The sequence below is a fragment of the Triticum aestivum genome, chromosome 6B (genome assembly GCF_018294505.1).
Source record: "Triticum aestivum cultivar Chinese Spring chromosome 6B, IWGSC CS RefSeq v2.1, whole genome shotgun sequence".
In the NCBI taxonomy this organism is placed as follows: Eukaryota; Viridiplantae; Streptophyta; class Magnoliopsida; order Poales; family Poaceae; genus Triticum; species Triticum aestivum.
Window position 1 is genome coordinate 77,957,668 of NC_057810.1, and position 14,066 is coordinate 77,971,733.

At 55.4% G+C, this 14,066-nt stretch overlaps 1 protein-coding gene across 1 annotated transcript; it reads right to left on the reverse strand.

Moving 5' to 3' along the window:
* Positions 1–289: 289 nt before the first annotated feature.
* On the reverse strand, positions 290–1,245 carry LOC123133554 (homeobox-leucine zipper protein ROC8-like). Its single transcript, XM_044553023.1, has 3 exons — positions 1,135–1,245; positions 903–1,023; positions 290–790 (listed from the first exon to the last, which is right to left on the reverse strand). The coding sequence occupies exons 1-3, from the start codon at positions 1,170–1,172 to the stop codon at positions 710–712; spliced, it is 240 nt and encodes a 79-aa protein (XP_044408958.1). The 5' UTR covers positions 1,173–1,245; the 3' UTR covers positions 290–709.
* Positions 1,246–14,066: the final 12,821 nt, after the last annotated feature.

A 14,066-nucleotide genomic window follows, 5' to 3' on the forward strand; every position in this document is an offset into this window, starting at 1 on the left:
GTAGCATAACCTGAGTCGCCGTAATTGGTCTGGGTCAACATATCAGCCATTGTATTGATCCCCAAACTCGCGCACAACATGCCACATGATTGGTTCACCGCGGCTGACCTCCTTGCCATTGGAGATCGTTGCATGCGGCGCACCTTTCTTTGGACTGTCCGACATCTTCACATGGCCAAGAGCACGTGGATACGATACTGAATGTTTGTCAGTGACCCAAGATTACTCATGCAATTAGCTGGACACATCTGAGGTTTTACACACTAGCAAACATAGAGCACACATGGAATTTGATGCCATGAAAACTTGCTACAGCTTCTTTATTTGGAATACAGAGAGAAATAAGGGTCGTTGCGTGACCGACCTAAACACACACCACGTTCCTAATGACTCGTGCCACCCCACGAATCAGATCGTGCGTGCATGATCTACAGCTCCACTATTATCGCGTGTGATCCGATGTGCCATGCCATCCCATGACTCGGTTCACGACACGGTAGAAACTGGAGCGACCCCAACCTGATGCATGGACTCGACGCAAACATGCTTGCCGTCAAGACCGACTCTCAGCGCATACCGCGTGCTCGCAGGCAGTTCTGTGGCGCGTTATTTGGAACAAACAAATTGAAAGGATTTTTTTTAAGGCATGCACTAAGTTTACTTCAATGGATCAGCCCTCGATCCAAAAAACCCACATCGCGAAGTGGTCTTAGTGGATCTCGTCACTCTCCGAGTCGATCTCGTCGTTCTCCGAGTCGGATAAGTGGTTGTCCACCTGCTCGTTCCTAGCCTGCAATGCGGTCAACCACACAGACCACATCCAGATTACGTTACATTCCCTCATCACCCAGGCGGAAAAAACTGAAAACCTTGGAAAAAAAGAATGGAGATCGAGTTCATACCCTCCTCATCTGGGCACGACGGTTCTTAAACCAGATTTTGATATGCTGGGGCTCCACGTGAAGCTCGCGACCGAGATGAGCGCGCTGGGCCTCATCAAGGTTGGGGCACTCCATGAAAACACTGCAGTTTTCAAAAAAATAAAAGTAAAATAAAATCATGAATACCCTGCACATGAATCACCATGAAAATATGACACGAGAAATAAGCCATAGGAAATGGTGCTTGATCAACCTCTCGAGGATCTGAATCTGGTTGTCACTTAGATCCATTGTTACCAATTTCTTGCTTGCTCGCTAACTCTCCCAGGCTACCTAGAGGAAGAGGAAGTGGAGGCAGGAAGATATCCTCGTACTGGATGATGTGTGCCTCTGGTTTGGTCCTATTTATACATGAGTGGGTGGTGTTTCTCCTCTGTCACAGTGCTGGCGCAAAGAAGCGCCCGTCTGTGTGACCTCTGGCTTGCTGCTGGCAGTCTCCTGGCCGGTCTCTCTTAATGCCTCCTCCTATTTGGCTTCTTCCAGCATAAATTGCTGACCGTCCATCCCTGTATTGCTTCGGAGCGCCAGCAGCAGAAACGTTCGCTTTGACTTTTCACCACGTTGGATGTCTTGAAGGTTTCTCTTTCCAACGCTGGTACACAGCCGACACATTGTGGACGATTTTGATACGATGCAGCGCATCAAGCCATCAATGCAATTAGCAAAACTGAGCATCACCGTCCACTCCTCCCGTCGTCCAAAGTTCGGCCGGCGACTGTGGTCTCTAGATCAATTTCGTTATTTATGCCTCCTCTCTCTTGGCTTCGTCCCTGTCTTGCTCGGGAGCGCCAGCAGTAGCGTGGTAATACTAGTAACTGATGCGATGTAAGAATCTGCAAAGCACTTCAAATCACCCATGATAAAGAAACTTAGCAAAACATTTCAAAAAATTCTGAATTTTTTGGATGTGATTATGACCAAATAATTTAGGTGCTTGCAAAATTTGGTGGTGAAATGACATCCGGTGTCGGGGAAACTGATCCACGAACACCTATGGGGACCGGCAGACCGAGCCACTTTCGGTTCGGCGGGGGGCGGAGGTCGCACGAAGAGCAGATCGAGGCGAAGCACACTAGCAGTTTACCCAGCTTCGGAGCTCTCCGGAGAGATAATACTCCTACTGCTGCTTGTCTGGTTGTATTGAGCTCTTGCTCGGGAGCGCGGAGCGCTATAGTATACACGAGACCGAGTGTGAGTGTGTTTCTGGCTTCCAACGGAGCCGAACCTCCTTTACGTTGCGCATGGGCCTCCTTTTATATGTTCAAGGGGTCACCGACAGGTGGCAACGTAAACAAGGGTAAAAACGTAAAAAGAGAGGTGGTTGGTACAGCTATCTGCACAGTGTATCCTACCTAACCCTGACGGCAGGGGACAAAGGCATTAAATGCCCGTCTGTGTCGTCCAAACAGTGTAGAAAAGGACCGTCAGTGGTGCCACCGCTTGCCACGATGGTGATCTTGTCAGCATCGCATGCCACCGCGCACCGCTGGCTGCACAGCCTCTCGCCACGCGCGCCTGGGAAGGCCCCAGGGCGACACGTTGGTGGATCCGCTGGAGCGTGGGCACAGAGTGGCCGCGGTCGTTGTCTTGTCGCGCCCGGAAGCTTGTCGCTCACCAGGCCTTGCCGGGACGCGTGGCGCGTCACGGCAAGTTCTCTGAGATGCCTTGGTTGGCCTTCCCGGCAAGCTCTTCTTGCCAGGGCCTTGTCTCCTTGACTTGAACACTTGTTTCTTGAATGGCCCCAAAGGAGCCACGGAGGACCTTGGCGGTCACCCGGCAAGCCCTTGCCGCGGGGCGCTGCAACTGCCCGTGCACAAGTTCGGGGTACTAGGGTACCCCTACTCTAGTACACCGACAGGAGCCCCCGGTCCTGGGCCACACACGGTGCCGAGCGCTGTTGGGCCAGGCCCAAAACAGGGCACGGGCACACGCGGCCTGGGCTACGCCGTATCTTACTCCGTATCCGCGGCGCCCTCCCCAACGGCACGCGTCGAATGCGGCGTCGTGGGAGAAATCGTGGGTGGATTCTTTATTCGGAAGGGCGAAACGTCCGCCCCCTTCCTCTTTATAAGCAGGGGAAACAGGGGCAGTTCGCCTATCTCGCCGTTTGTTGCTCCAACTCCAAAAATCTCCGCCACTCCCCCCTTCTTCTCGAAGCAGAAAGAGAGCAGTGCTCCGCCCCCCATTGCCACCAGCATCACCAACGCCGTCGATCTCCCTCTCCACCTCCGCCATGGCTCCAAAAGCCGACAAGGGGAAGGGCGTGAAGTCGGCCGAGGCGCAGCGGCTCGCGGCGCTGCGGAAGGAGCGGGCCCTCTTCCCCCCTCAGCTCGGTGCGCAGGAGCTGAGGGAGTACTACTATCTCTTCTGGTCGACGGAGACGCGAGCGCATCCGCGCACGAGGGTACTCCCGGCTGCAGCTTCGGAACTGGCTCCAAGAGGGTACCCCTTCTTCGCGCTGTTCTTCTACTGCGGGCTCTACCCGCCTTTTTCTGATTTCTTCTGCGACATTATGAACACCTACGGGTTCCGCCTCCTTGACTTCACCCCCAACGCCGTTCTGACCATGGCAGTTTTCGCACATCTGTGTGAAACTTTGTCGGAGTCCACCCCAACGTAGCCCTTTTTCGCCACTTCTTCATGCCTCGGGTTGAGAGAGGAGAGCCTCTTGCCGGCGGGATCGTTTGGGTCTCGAGGGTCGGCAAGAAGGAAGCATATATGGAGGGTGAGCTCCGCAGCAAGTGGGAGGAGTGGAGAGCAGAGTGGTGCTGGATCGTCGAGGAGAACCTACAACCATTCACTGCCGTGCGTCAAGCCCCAATCGTGCGCGGCAACGATTGGAGCAACGTGGCCCCGGAAGACGACAGATTGAAGATCGCCGTCACCCGGATCCTTCGTCTTAGGCTTGCCGGGCTCAGCGTAGGCGCCGTAGGCACAGATTTCCTTCGTCGCCGCATCGCCCCCCTGCAGGAGAGGGGGAGACCCGCCTGGGAGTTCAAGAACTCGGCGGATATCATGAGGCTGCACCCGGGCCTCAATTTCAACTTCACCGTCCTGGAGCTGGATGCGATGCTCCTGGAGCTGTTCAAACGCGATCCTCATCATCCATTCATGTTGCCGAGAAGTGTTGTTCCGCTGTGCAACAATTCTTCGCTCGACCGGATCCGCGTGATGATGCCGTTGTGCGATTCGCACGGAATCGCCCCAACTTGGCAAGAACCTGCAGATGACGTCGTGCAGGCGTTCTTCGACGACTTGGTAGAAGTGCCGGTCCGCGCTGATGAACAGAAGAGCCTCACCCGCGACACTACCGACGCGAAGCTGCAGCGCATCGCCACTAGGACGGAAGAGGCTGCGGCAGCAGCTGCCGCGGGCGAGTTCGGGTTCACCGTGGAGGAGGCGGGGGCAGCAGAGGCGGCAAGCCTTGCGGAGCGCGAGGAGTTTGCCGGCGAGGAAGAGCCTGCCGGGCCTGAGGCTGAGCCGAGCGAGCCCGGCGAGGAAGAGCCCGAACCTTCAGACAGCTTGCCGCAGGCGGAGCCCCCGGCTGCACCAAGAAGGCGTCTTCGCAGGGCCGGGGACATAGCGGGGCGGCAAACGAGCCAACAGCCGCCCAGCCGTGCGACACGCTCTACCGCGGCAAGTGCTGTTGCCGCGGGAGCGCCTCATGCTGCTGCGGCAACTGGAGTGGTATCTTCCCGGTCCACCGCCACCGTCCCTGCCAAGCGAGCAAGGGAACCTACCCCTCCGCCTCGTTGCACCGGAGGCGAGCCGGACTTCGATCTCTCCGCGCTCAGCTCCGACGAGGAAGAAGAAGAGTAAGATTCTTTGATGTTCTTGTAGTTCTTCAATCTTGCTGTTTTGTCTTGTATCTGACTTGCTTCAATCTGAAACCATTCTTTTTCAGGACGCTGGCCCAAAGAGCGGCGAAGAGAGCCAAGGCCCCGGTGATTGTCATCGAAGATGGTCCCACCGTGTCAGCAGGGGGTGTGTCTGAGACCACCTTGACGGACCCGGCAACTACTCCCCAAAGCAGCCCCCAGCGCAGCCCCCAGCGTAAGTTTATAGTTTACTTCCTGCTGTCAGGCGCGCATGGGTGCCCTTTTCTCTACTGATATCTTGACTATTGATTTGTGTAGGAGCAGAACAACCTCACCAGGAGGGCCCGGAAGCTGCTCCCGAAGTGCCATCTGCTTCGACTAGGCCGCCAAGGGAGGAGTCCCCGGCAAGGGAGCGCTCTCCGGCAAGGGAGAACTCTCCGGCAAGGGACAGTTCTCTGGCAAGGGACGACACCAGTGATCCTCCGACGGTTGAGACTGCGACCGTAGATCCTAGCACAGGTAATCTTCTTGCCTAAAAAAACTTCCCTTGGGTTCTTCTTCTTCTGAATTTCCTTTCTTGGACTTTTGCTTGACTTTTCTCCCTTCTTCCACTCGTCAGATCCATCCGCCACAGAGCCGATGGAAACCGAGGCCGCCGAAGGAGAGGCCGGCGTTGATGAACCTGCTGGCGAAGAGGCCGCCGAGGCTGCCGCCGCAGAAGCCGGCGAGGGATCTGGCGATCGTACTGACGGCCCCGAGGCCGCAGGAGCGCTAGGCGCTGCACCGACCGCCGACCCCTCCGCTGCTGCTGCGGCGCCAGGCTCCGAAGAGCCCCAGCCCGGCGCCTACTTGAAGGCCTGCGATGTCATCTTCATCAAGCTTCCCTGGGCGTCAAGCTCCAGGGCGCCGGTCGAAGGAGAAATCCTGGATGGAGAAGTGCTTGCCTCCGCGGGGCTGACGCTGGTCGACTTGCCAAGCAGCAGCAGCGACGAGCCTGAAGAGGAGCGGCTGCTGCGGAAGCTGACGTCGCTCTACCGCGCCCGACAAGCCAAGCTGGCTTCCCGAGAAGCGCTTGTCACGAGGGCGGGATTTGATATCGAGAAGCGCGCGGAGGAGCTCCAGGGCCTCAGGCAGGAAGCTCTCCGGAGCCTGGCAGAGGAGCGGGAGCAAGTCGCCGAGGAGAGGAAAGCCTTCCTCCTCGCGAAGGCTAAGGTTGAAGAGCAGCAGCGACTTGCTGCCGAGAGGCTATCTGCACGGGAGGGTGATTTGGCGCAGTGCAAGGTCAACCTTGACAGCCACGAGGAAGAGCTTGCCGCGCGCAAGCAATCAATTGGCGGTGCTCTCAAGGAAGTCAGGGATGCTGCCGCAGCTGCTCAGGCCGCCAAGAAAGAGCTGGAGGCGAAGGTGGCGCAGCTGGAGGCCAATCTCAAGACGAGTGGCGAGGAGCTTGCCGTGCTCAAGCGTGAGCGCGAGAAGGATGCTGCCGCCCATGGTGAGCTGCAGGGTCTTCTCGCTGAGAGGAGCAAGGAGCTCAGCACCGCCAAGGACTCCAACGCGGATCTCGAGTTGAAGCTGGCTACGCTGACTCAGACGCTGGACGGCGCCAGGGAGCGGGAGGTGACCTTGTCGGAGAAGATCAAGGCCGACGAGGCGCTGCTGGCGAGTATTGCCGTTACCCAGAACTAATTTAGGGAGACTGTGGAGCACTGGACCGAGGGTCTGGTGAATATTGCCGCAGTCATCGACGGGGAGCTGGCGCAGCTGGGGATGGAGGACTTCGGTTATTCTTCCGACGAGCATCTCCAACCCAGCGCCAAGCTCAGTTTGTTCTTCAAGGGCGTGGCGACGGCCCTCCAGCGGCTCCGGGAGATGATCCCAAAGCAGCTGGCCGACGAGTCACGCAAGATTTGCGCGGGAGTTCTTCAGAAGGTGCTGGTGAAGGTGGCCTTCCGCAACCCAGGCCTCAACCTCACCAACGTCCTCAGGTCCTTGCCGCCTGATGCTGATCTGGAAGCTCTCAAGGCCCTTGTCGCACCCGTTGTGGACAAGGTGAGAGAGATCAAGAGGGTTGAGGGCGATCGCGTAGACTAGGTCGCCCGTTTTCTCTTTCTCCTTGTCGCAGCTGGCCATATTATGAGATCAATCTGTTAGAGCTGCGAAAAGTTATCTTGTAATATAACTCTATTTCTGGTATCAATTGCTACGTTATTTCCTTTACTAGATTCCTTCCTTTGTATGTTTTTACCCTATGCTTTTAGGGAACTTGTCGGTGCAGGCACCCGAGCCGCGAGCGCTGAGTGCGGGACGTCAGCAGCCTGCTGGCGGTGCTATTTCCGACAAGAAACCTTGTCGCGACTAGTTGCAGCACACTTAAGTTGTTGAGCAGACTCGAAACAAAGTAAGGGCGCAACTAGCTACGTGTTGGTTCCTCCGCGCACAGGTTTTCCATACAAAGCACGGTCGTTCAAGGAAGATAACTTAAAAATTAAAACTAATTGCTCAAACTTTGGCAACTTAGCTTTTCTGTCGTTTACTTCCCGGCAAGGCGAAACTTCCTTAAACGACGCCTGGTCCACACTATTATCTTCTCCTTTCCCCCCCGGCAAACTTGTGTGCGAGGGAACCTTCCTTTCCTTTGTTGAAAAAAAGAAAGAAGAGAAAATAAAGATATGGAGCCTTTCGGCTCGTTATTGCTTACCGGGGGTAGGTGCTGCACAAAGTGTCAGATAACGCATGCAAGAAAGAATATAATGCATGAAATTGACAAGATGTGCGGAGCATATGAGCTTTACTTATGCACGGGATCTGTGCCCGGCTTTGTACAAAGGATTACATGCAACATCGGCAAGACTTGTACAAAAGGTGGTTGTCGGAACAGGTTCCAGCAACCGCGCCCTACGGGTAAAACTTACGAAGATGCTCAATGTTCCAAGAGTTGCTCACCGGAATGCCATCTTCGGTCTCAAGGCGGACAGCGCCGGGCCTAGTGACTCGTTTCACCCGGTAAGGGCCTTCCCACTTCGGCGTCAACTTGTTGGAATTCTTGGCGGACTGAACGCGCCGAAGAACAAGGTCGCCTTCCTCGAAACTTCTGGCATTAACTTTGCGGCTATGATAGCGGCGCAAAGCTTGCTGGTATCGAGCAGCTCGTACAGTAGCCTGAAGACGGTCCTCCTCAAGGAGCAGCGCGTCATCTTGTCGTAGCTGCTCTTGCTCAAGCTCATCATAAGCGAGCACTCGAGGTGACCCGTATACGAGTTCCGTAGGGAGAACTGCCTCTGCTTCATAGACTAGAGCGAAAGGTGTCTGGCCAGTGGCTCGATTTGGCGTCGTCCTGATCGACCAAAGAACCACCGGCAGCTCCTCGATCCAGTTTCTTCCGCACTTGTGCAGCCTGTCGAAAGTCCTGGTCTTGAGCCCGCGCAGCACTTCAGCATTTGCCCTCTCCGCTTGACCGTTGCTTCTCGGATGAGCAACAGAAGCGAAGCAGACCTTGGCGCCAAGATCTTGGACGTACTGCATGAAGGTGCGGCTCGTGAATTGCGTGCTGTTGTCGGTGATGATCCTGTTAGGGATCCCGAAACGGCAAACAATCGACCTGAAGAACTTGACTGCTGACTGTGCTGTCACCTTCCTCACTGGTTCTACTTCCGGCCACTTCGTGAACCTGTCGATTGCAACATACAAGTACTCAAAGCCCCCGACAGCTCGGGGAAAGGGGCCGAGGATGTCGAGCCCCCAGACCGAAAATGGCCAGGATAAAGGGATCGTCTGGAGAGCTTGAGTTGGCTGGTGTATCTGCTTGGAATGGAACTGGCACGCTTCACACTTGGTTACTTGTGCAGTTGCATCCTGGAGGGCTGTCGGCCAAAAGAAACCTTGTCGGAAAGCTTTGCCGGCAAGTGCTCTTGCGCCAATGTGGTGGCCACATATGCCTCCATGTGTCTCTGCCAACAGCTTTTGTCCGTCTTCCCGGCAAATACACTTCAATTTCACACAGTTGAGTCTTCTTCTGTACAGTATGTTGTTGACAAACTGGTACATACTTGACTGCCGGGCTACTCTTTCCGCTTCTTCTTGCTCTTCGGGAAGTTCTCCTGTCTGAAGGAAATGGACAATCTGCTGTGCCCATGCTAGAGCTTGTGGCTCGACAACAAGGACTAAAGGCACATTTGCTGCTGCGGGAACATCCGCTTCTACGGCGAGAACCTGCGGCTCAGCCGGAGCTTGATGTTCCCCGGCAAGCTTGCCGGGGCAAAGCTTGTCGGGAGCGTCTGCTTCAACGGAACAAACACTAAGGTTTGGCGGAGCAGACTGCTCCTCAGCACTCTTGGTGTTGATCTTGGGGACCTTCTTGGTGGCGGCTTCGGGGAGCTCTGCCGGAAAATAGTCGCCAGAAATCAACTTCCTCTTCTTGCCCTGTCCCGTTGATGGTGTTACAGATGGTTGAGTCAGCTTGAGCACAAAGATCCCTGGTTCCACAGGTAACTTAAGTTCGGCGCACTTTGACAGGCCATCAGCAATGTCGTTCTGAGCTCTTGGAACATGTTCCATCTGTAGGCCGTCAAAGTGCTCTTCTAGCTTTCTCACTTCATCAACATAAGGTTCCATCAACGGACTCTGATAATTCTTGTTCACTTGGCAGACGACAAGCTGTGAGTCACCCCTGACAATGAGCTTCTTGATCCCAAGGTCTGCCGCAATCCTGAGACCGGCAAGCAAGCCTTCATACTTCGCAGTATTGTTCGTTGCTTGCTCCTTGGGAAAGTGCATCTGGACTACGTACTTGAGGTGCTCTCCGGTGGGTGCGACAAGCAGCATGCCCGCACCGGCGCCTTGCAGCAAGAAGGCACCATGAAAGTACATTAGCCACTCTTTGCTTGTCTCCTTGACGGGGATGCTCGTTTCTGGTATTTCTTCATTCGGCGTTGGCGTCCATTCTGCTATGAACTCTACCAATGCTCTGCTTTGGATAGTTGAGGTACTCTCAAACTTGAGGCCAAAGCTTGACAGTTCCAGTGCCCACTCGACAATCCTGCCTGTTGCTTCTGGATTTTGCAGTATCCTCTTCAGCGGAAAACGAGTGACGGCTGTGATCTCATGTGCTTGGAAGTAATGGCGCAGCTTTCTCGAGGCCATGAGAAGGCCGAAAAGCAATTTCTGCACACTAGAGTACCTTGACCTAGCCCCCTGTAGAAGGGAACTGACAAAGTAAACTGGGCGCTACACCATTCTCTTCTGCATCTCCTTATGCATCTGCGTAGATCCATCTTTGTCGGGACCAGAGCTTGCCGGATCCGAGCTTGCCGGACCAGAGCTTGCCGGTGAAGCCCCCTGCTTGTCGCTGGATGCATCTGCCGTGGTTGCTGGCTCATCATCCGCCTCCCTCTTCGCCACTAACGCAGCACTAACCACTTGATTGGTTGCCACTATATACAGCAGCAACTTCTCTTGTGGCCTAGGTGCGACAAGTGTTGGAGTGGAGGACAGGTATCTCTTCAAGTCCTACAGCGCTGCCTCCGCTTCCGGAGTTCATTTCATTGGACCTGCCTTTTTCAATATTTTGAAAAATGGCAGGGCGCGCTCTGCAGATCTAGAGATAAACCTGCTGAGAGCAGCCACGCAACCAGCAAGCCTTTGTACATCCTTGACGCGCTTTGGTGCTAAAATCTGCTCAATGGCCTTGATCTTGTCGGGATTGGCTTAAATTCCCTGCTGAGACACGAAGAACCCGAGAAGCTTGCCGGAGGGGACTCCAAACACGCACTTCTCGGGGTTAAGCTTGAGGTTGATCTTGCGCAGATTTGTGAAGGTTTCGTCTAAATCTTGAATCAGGGTCGCCCTGTCCTTGCTCTTGACCACTATGTCATCCATGGAGGCTTCCACATTTCTGTGCATTTGCGGCTCAAAAGCGTGGTGGACTACCCGTGCAAATGTTGAACCAGCATTCTTCAAACCGAAAGGCATCCATACGAAACAGTACGTGCCACACGGGGTGATGAATGCGGTCTTCTCCTCATCCTCTTCTGCCATGAAGATCTGATGGTATCCTGAGTATGCATCAAGAAATGAAAGTCAATCACATCCGGCCGTGGAGTCAACAATCTGGTCAATGCGCGGCAAGGGAAATGGGTCTTTGGGACAAGCTTTATTGACATCAGTAAAGTCGATACAAAGCCTCCATTTCCCGTTAGCCTTACGCACGACTACAGGATTGGCCAACCACGTAGGATGGAGCACTCCTCTAACAAGGCCTGCTGCTTCCAACTTCTTGATTTCTTCTGCGATGAATTCTTGGCGCTCCACTGCCTGTTTCCTAACTTTCTTCTTAACGGGCCACGCATGAGGACAGACGGCAAGGTGGTGCTCGATTACTTTCCTGGGAACACTGGGGATGTCATACGGTTGCCACGCAAACACGTCGACGTTCGCCCGCAGGAAAGGAACGAGCGCGCTTTCCTATTTAGGGTCGAGAGTGGCACTGATGGTGAAAGTACCACCAGTGCCGTCCTCCTTGGCGGACACCTTCTTGGTCTTTGGCGGAGCTGCCATTGCCTTCTTACACTTGCTGGTGGAGCTCGATGGTGCGTCCTCGACGGTAGCGCAGCACTCCGAAGATGTGCGCTTGCCGGAGTGGGCATCAGAACTCTTGCCGGACTTGGTCTTCTTCTTCCCCCCGGGAGCTTCAGCGGCAAGTGACTTGCGATCCCCTGCGGCTGCTGCTTCCCGGTAGATCTTGTCGGCGCAGATAAGAGCATCCTTCTTGTCGCCAGGGACAGAGATGACGCTTATCGGGCCTGGCATCTTCAGCACATTGTATGCATAGTGAGAGGCTGCCATGAATCTGGCGAGTGCAGGACGGCCAAGTATCCCATTATAGGGCAATGGAAAATCAGCAACGTCAAAAGTGACCCTCTCAGTCCTGAAGTTCAACTCGCTGCCAAATGTCACTAGCAACGTGATCTTTCCCTTAGGCTTGCTCCTTCCCGGATTGATTCCTTGGAACGTGCCGGTCTCTTCGAGCTCGCTGTCAGGGATCTGGAGTTTCTGGAGTACCGCGGAGGAGATCAGGTTCAAGCCGGCCCCGCCATCAACTAGCATCTTAGTTACCTTGAGGTTGCGGATAGTTGGTGAAACCAACATCGGCAAGCACCCGGCCGCAGTTATGTGATCAGGGTGGTCCTCAATATCAAAGATGATAAGCGTGCTGGACCATTTCAGAGGCTTGCGTGACTCGACGGGGGGTTCTGCTGCATTAACTTCCCGCACCCACTGCTTGAGCTGGCGGTGCGAAGTATGCAGAGAAGCACCACCGTCAATGCACGGGACCTCTGTGGCTTTCTAAAACTCCTGCTCATCGGTCTCATCATCATCCATATCTTCATCGTCGTCGTCATCCTCATCCTTGTCGCGGCCGCGGGGAGGCCTGTCTCCTTGCCGCTGCTTGGCCTTGCCGCGGCGTCCTCCTCGGCCGGGCCGTTTCTTGCCGGATCCTCCAGCACCTTCCTAGGCTTTCTCCTTGTCGCGCCGCTTGTATTCAGCTTTTTGCTACTCAACAAGCTGCTCGACCTTCTTGCAGCTCTGGAGGTCATGGCCTTTGGTGCGGTGGATCTTGCAGTACTGCTTGTTGGTACCGTCCTGCTTGTCGGCGACCGCCATAGCCTCTGCGGCAATCTCCTTGCCGGAGCCACCAGCTTTGGCTTTCTTGGCGCCACCTCCGTTGCGGACTGCTCAACAACTAGCACCTCTTTGCCTTTCTTCTTCCTGTTGTTCCGTCGCCGGCCTTTCTTTGCCGGGGCAGCTTCCTCACTGTCAGATCCTCCTGCTCCTGTGTTCTCTCCGGGGAGTCTCCTCCCTTCCTCAGCACGTGCACACTTGTCGGCCAGGGCATATAGCTCACCGACGTCTCTGATCTTGCACATCGCCATCACCTCCCGCATCCTGCGGTTCCGCACGTTCCGATGGAACGCGCTGATTACCGCGGCAGGGTGGACATCTGGGATGTTGTGCCGCACGCGGCTGAATCTCTGAATGTACTTGCGCAGGGGTTCTCCTTCCTTCTGGGCAAGCAGATAAAAATCGCTCTCTTGGCCATGAGGCTTGTGGCCGCCTATAAAGGCGCCGACAAACTGATGGCATAGATCAGCCCAGGAGGATATGGAGTTGTCCGGCAAGTGCATGAGCCAGGATCTGACATTGGGCTTGAGCACCAGCGGGAAGTAGTTGGCAAGGATCTTGTCGTCCCGCCCCCCAGCAGCTTGCACCGCGATGGTGTAGATGCTGAGGAACTCCGACGGATGCAACTTGCCGTCGTACTTCTCTGGTACATCTGGCTTCAAATTCTTCGTGCTGGGCCACTGGACTTGCCGTAGCTCACGAGTGAATGCAGGGCAACCTACCGCGTACGGCAAGTCGCCTAGTTCCCCTGGCGCATGCATGTCAACAGAGGGCCCAGCGCGCTTGTCGGATTGACGTCGCCCTTCTCTTCGGCGCTCAATGCGAGTACGAGCATCTTCTTGCTGTCATTCGTGAAGGACTTGGCGCTGATCACGACGAGCTCGTGGATCTGATGATGCGGTGGAGTCGCTGTCAAGGTGGATCTGACGAGTCGGCGATCTTGGCCTTTGGGGTGGAGAGTGCATGGTGGGTGCATCCCCACCGGTTTCGTCGCCACCGGCTCGTGTCTGGCAGTCCTGCTGCGGCCGCGATGCACTTGGCTGCCGTGGAGTGTCGTCGTTGGCAAAGCCGATGAGACTCTGAATGGTGGCCCTCCATTGGTCGATCTTGTCTTCCGCTGGAGGATAATCCAGGAGCAGTTGAGCTCGTGCCAAAGCTTCTGCTGGAGTGGTGGGTGGCAGTGGCGAACGGTGCGAGGAGCGGGATATGCTCGGACTTCTAACTATGTTAGAAGGAGCAGTATCTTGTCCAGGCGACCGTGCCTTGCTCGTGCCAGCATGTTGACGCGCATGCTGGTCATGAGCACCCCGAGATCCACCAGCTTGATCTTGGACCAACAGACGTATGGTACTGTGAGTACCATGACGCTGTTGATCCTGCGCCTCCTGAGGTGGGCGCGGAACATGTGCGGACGCCGAGGTCTGCGCAGCCTTGTCCTTGGACCTGGCAGCGTCGTGAGCTCCCTCGTCGATGTCCGTTCTCCCGTCGACGTCAGCCCCACCACTCGTTTGCTCCAGTGGTGGTGGGATCGACGCGGACGGAACAACAGCCTCCGAAGTCTTCTTCTTCGGGGGCATGTCGATGAAGAAGAAGATCTGGCTCGTGTGAACGCTGGATCAGGGTCACACAA